A 4,193-nucleotide genomic window follows, 5' to 3' on the forward strand; every position below is an offset into this window, starting at 1 on the left:
CCCTCTCTCTCAATCTCTCTCTCTTTCACTCTCTCAATCCCAAACATATGCTCTCTTAAACTGCACACATGCACGTCGATCCCAATGGAATACCCCCATCTGGTCACTTCTTTGTGTTACCCCTCGTGTGACTGCTCCGTGAGCAGACTCGTACTCTCGCACAGTCGCAAACTATACACACGTGTAGTAACTAGTACCTACATATTATTATTATTATTACTATTATTGTTGTTGTAGTGTAAACAAAACTTATTTTTGTGTTCAGACATTCAGTACAGATACACATCAGCGACCACTCGGACGTCTTTGCAGTGGCCGAGCAAATATTTAACAAACGCAAAAGAAAAGTATACCTATTTATTTAGATTTTTCAGTGCTAAGACACGTGATCAAAATTCAAACTAACAGCGGCCGATTATTATCGGTGATATATATAATACTATATCATGCAAAAAGCTACCTATTCTGTACAACAGGTAATGCCGTTGAATAATATTAACTTTTTTTAAATTTATACCTACATGAACTGTGAAGGTTGAACGGTTTTAATGGTCAGAATTGTCATTGATAGATTATATAAATTACCTATGTATTTAGATTTTTTTTTTAGGTAAAAAGATAAGTTTTTGTATTAAACACAGGTACCTAGTAATTGTTTCATACCCTTAAAACCTTGTACACTAAATCTGTTATCAAATTTCCATGAGCTAATTATTTAAATGCTAGTTAGGATGTTAAGTATCTATAAGTGTGTTTTGTGCACTTAAAACTAATACTCAGTTAAGTCACCATTCTTCGTTAACTATAATAGATAATTATTATAATTTAATTTAAGTTATAACTAGCAGAGACGTATATAGAAATTCCCAACGGGGGACGAGTTTTATAAAAAAAAAAGTTGGGCTGGTGGATACCGCTCTGCTGTATTTTAGGTGTCCTGGTGTCGTGTGGGTCATTGTAATGGATGTGACAAATTTGAATTTAATGATAAAATAATTGCATCTGAAAGACAATTCCGAGCGAAGTCAGTCTGTCAGCCTATATTGTTAAGTATATTTTATAATATTAAAGTTCCTAATTTATTTTACTACTAGACATTACTGCATAAAATATAATAGTAATACATATTAAATAGTAGGTTGAATTTATTTTTGACAAAAATATTGTGTTTGAAAATATCTTTGCAAGTATAAAATATAATAAAATACTTTACAAGTTTCAAGCCCTCACGAATAATATTTTTAAATTATAACAAAATAACTAAAATGTTATTATTATTCGTTTAAATATCTAATTTCGTCCAAATTTAAACTTAAAATGTCAATACAAAACTTGTGCTTATATATTTTTAAAAAAAATTTCGGTTCTAATATGACCTACTTACGAGTTACGAGTAACCTTGTATTCAATTTCAATCCTTAGCTAAAAATATTGAACGTTTTATACATATATTTTTAACTGCAAAATGATTATCAGATTTTCGTATTTTTACTAAATTTGTCAAACATTCAAAATTCAAATGCTAATAAAAAAAAGTCGTGCCTATGTACCTATCATTAGTATTTTTAAATTGTTCCTTATGAGGAATCTTATATTGTATTACATTCTCAAGCATTTTGACCCATCGAACAATTATTTATCGACATTTTTAGAATAAAAATGTTTTTCAAATTTTAAACTAGCTTAATAAATAGCTCTAAAAGATTAAAATATTTTGAAAATTATATCATGTAAAGAAAATGATAATATAAACACTTGGTGAAAATTACATGTATCTATGATTTTTCGTTTTTGAGTCAAACAAAAAAACAAACTCAATTTTGTCAAAAACTGGTATTGCGTAAAAATTCCCGTTTTTCCTTAATTTTTGTTTTTGTTTTTCCCGATTATTTTGGAAAGTTTACTGGGTCAATTTGACCAAGTATCAAAGTACCAACTGGATCCAATTTTCTATCAGAAGCCACTTCAAAAGTTGAAAATCGAAGCATTTTTACTGCCCAAAAGATGATGATAGACAAAAAAATAAAACACCTCATTATTGTAAAATCAATACATTCATCGCTCCGCTCAGAATCTAAAACATTTTGGTATCAGTTACTTGGTCAGTTAAAAAAAAATCATTCGGATTTTATGGGTTTCGGATGTTGGATTTCTTAATGGTTTTAAGGGATGTGACGGGTTCCAGTTAATTCGGGATGCAGGCCTGGTTATAATAATAACACATTGAAATTTCATACATGTAGGCGTATTGGTCAGTATATTTGAACTATTATTAATAAATAACTACCTAGAGAACTAGCATAACGCACAATGCATAAATACAGTAATTGTAATATTGTCATAATGCTGTAAAGTAATCAAATATTGGTTCGTCTCTTCCCCCACACAACAGCTGACACCATCAAAATGTATGTTAATATTTAATGATATAATCATGTCAGAATAGTATATAAAATATAAATCAATACGACGAACGTTTGTAATGCCTCACCATGTCACCTTTTAACGTGAGGTGCTGCTTGACCGAAAACTCGTCCGGCGGAGAAGTAGACGAAAAACCGCTCGGAGTGACGGAGAGCCAGCGACGGCAACGTCTCAGGGTCAAAGCGGAAGAAAAAAAAGTAATACGAAATCGCTGCCGAAATGCAACTCGCCGTGCGTGTGTGTGATGTGAAATTCTGATGGGCACATATTAATTATTATTACTATTATGACGGTTACCCGTCGTCGATCGCATATTATTATATTATTAAATAGGTATTATTATTATTATTGTACACTGTACACATGGTGTAGTGTAGTAGGTATATGCACGTCGGCGGGTGTGTGCACTGTGCAGCAGGTGTTTTTTGAACTCGTACTCACACGTAACCGCGGTTAGAGTGTGAGTGCATTTATTTAACGTACTATTCGGTATTTTCGATTCCCGCCGTTGCCGTTGGCCGTTGCCCGTCGGCCGTCACTATAACTGGGAATCGCGATCGTAGACATCTGCACTTCACACCCGTATTCGTAGTATCGCGACAACGGCCGCGCCGGCGCGCCGTGCGAGCGTTTATATTATTATATAGTGTCCGTGTTTAATATTACTCTATGGTCCTCGTACAGGTATAATATTGGTTACCGCCTGTCTGTAAAAATAATACTTAATTTGAAAAATAAAACCATATCACGATAAATGACTCGGCAATGATAATGTGCGTGCGTTCAAGATCGGCGCATACCTATTCTATATTAGGGGAAACCAGAAAGCTCATATTTTAGAAGACTCCACGGCTAGCAAAAATATAGCTATGTTTGCGGGATTGCCGAAAAAAGTGAGTTATGATAATTGTATACTATGATACCTCTCATACCTTATACAGTTATACGATTCTATCATCCACGGAAATGTACACGACGAAGTGTGTAGGGTTTGTCTGTTGAAACATATGAAATATTAAAATAATTCAAGTAGATGCCTTTATACTTGTAGAGTCCTGTTTGGTTTAGTGCAATAACCGTAAAAAAAATGTTTTTTTCAAAATTTCAAAATAAATTAAATTATTATTTATTTGGATTACTTTCTCAGTGAACTCAAAATACCTACTGTATAATTGAGTAACAAAGTAGGCACCCACAGTTTTTTAATATTAACTATTTTTAATATTTTTATGACTGAAACATTTCTATTGGAATACAACTTCATTAATTTGATTTCCTGCAGATATTAATAATATTATGTCATAGGCATGTATCTTTCTTAACTTTTAAGTTAAGTACCTAATCAGCAATCAATAATTATTTTAGTTTCCGAGTGGAACGATGAATGTATTGATTTTACAATGATGTGTATTTTTTTTTGTGTCTGTGTACACGATAAGTAGTCGAAATAATGCTTCAATTTTCAACTTCAGTATCTTGTTCGATTGGAAAGTGAATATCATTGGTGCATTGGGGAGGTCAAAATTTAAAATTCCCAGTAATTTTCAAAAGCGCCAAGAAAAACCAAGAAAAATTAAGGAAAAACGGGGATTTTTACGCAAAATCGATTTTTCACAAAATTGAATTTGGTTTTTGGTGTAACTTTAGAAGGCTCCTAGTATATTGTTTATAAGTTAAGTACCTTATCAGTAATCAGTAATTATTTTAGATTCTGTGTGAACGATGAATGTATTGATTTTACATGATGTGTATTTTTTTTTATTTTTTTT

The 4,193-nt window shown here is 32.1% G+C and overlaps 1 protein-coding gene across 2 annotated transcripts in view; it reads left to right on the forward strand.

The window, feature by feature from the left end:
• Positions 1-431: 431 nt before the first annotated feature.
• Positions 432-4,193, forward strand: part of LOC100574437 (sodium-dependent nutrient amino acid transporter 1) — a 52,402-nt gene continuing 48,640 nt past the window's right edge. The window contains exon 1 of one of the 2 annotated variants that reach the window (XM_016800208.2): positions 432-476. In XM_016800208.2, coding sequence (XP_016655697.1) covers positions 447-476 — 30 coding nt within the window. In that variant the 5' untranslated portion in view covers positions 432-446. Of the gene's footprint in view, positions 477-3,094; positions 3,318-4,193 lie in introns of those variants that run through there. The other variant, XM_016800210.2, reaches the window with a different exon arrangement.

Source organism: Acyrthosiphon pisum, chromosome A1 (genome assembly GCF_005508785.2).
Source record: "Acyrthosiphon pisum isolate AL4f chromosome A1, pea_aphid_22Mar2018_4r6ur, whole genome shotgun sequence".
Taxonomy (NCBI): Eukaryota; Metazoa; Arthropoda; class Insecta; order Hemiptera; family Aphididae; genus Acyrthosiphon; species Acyrthosiphon pisum.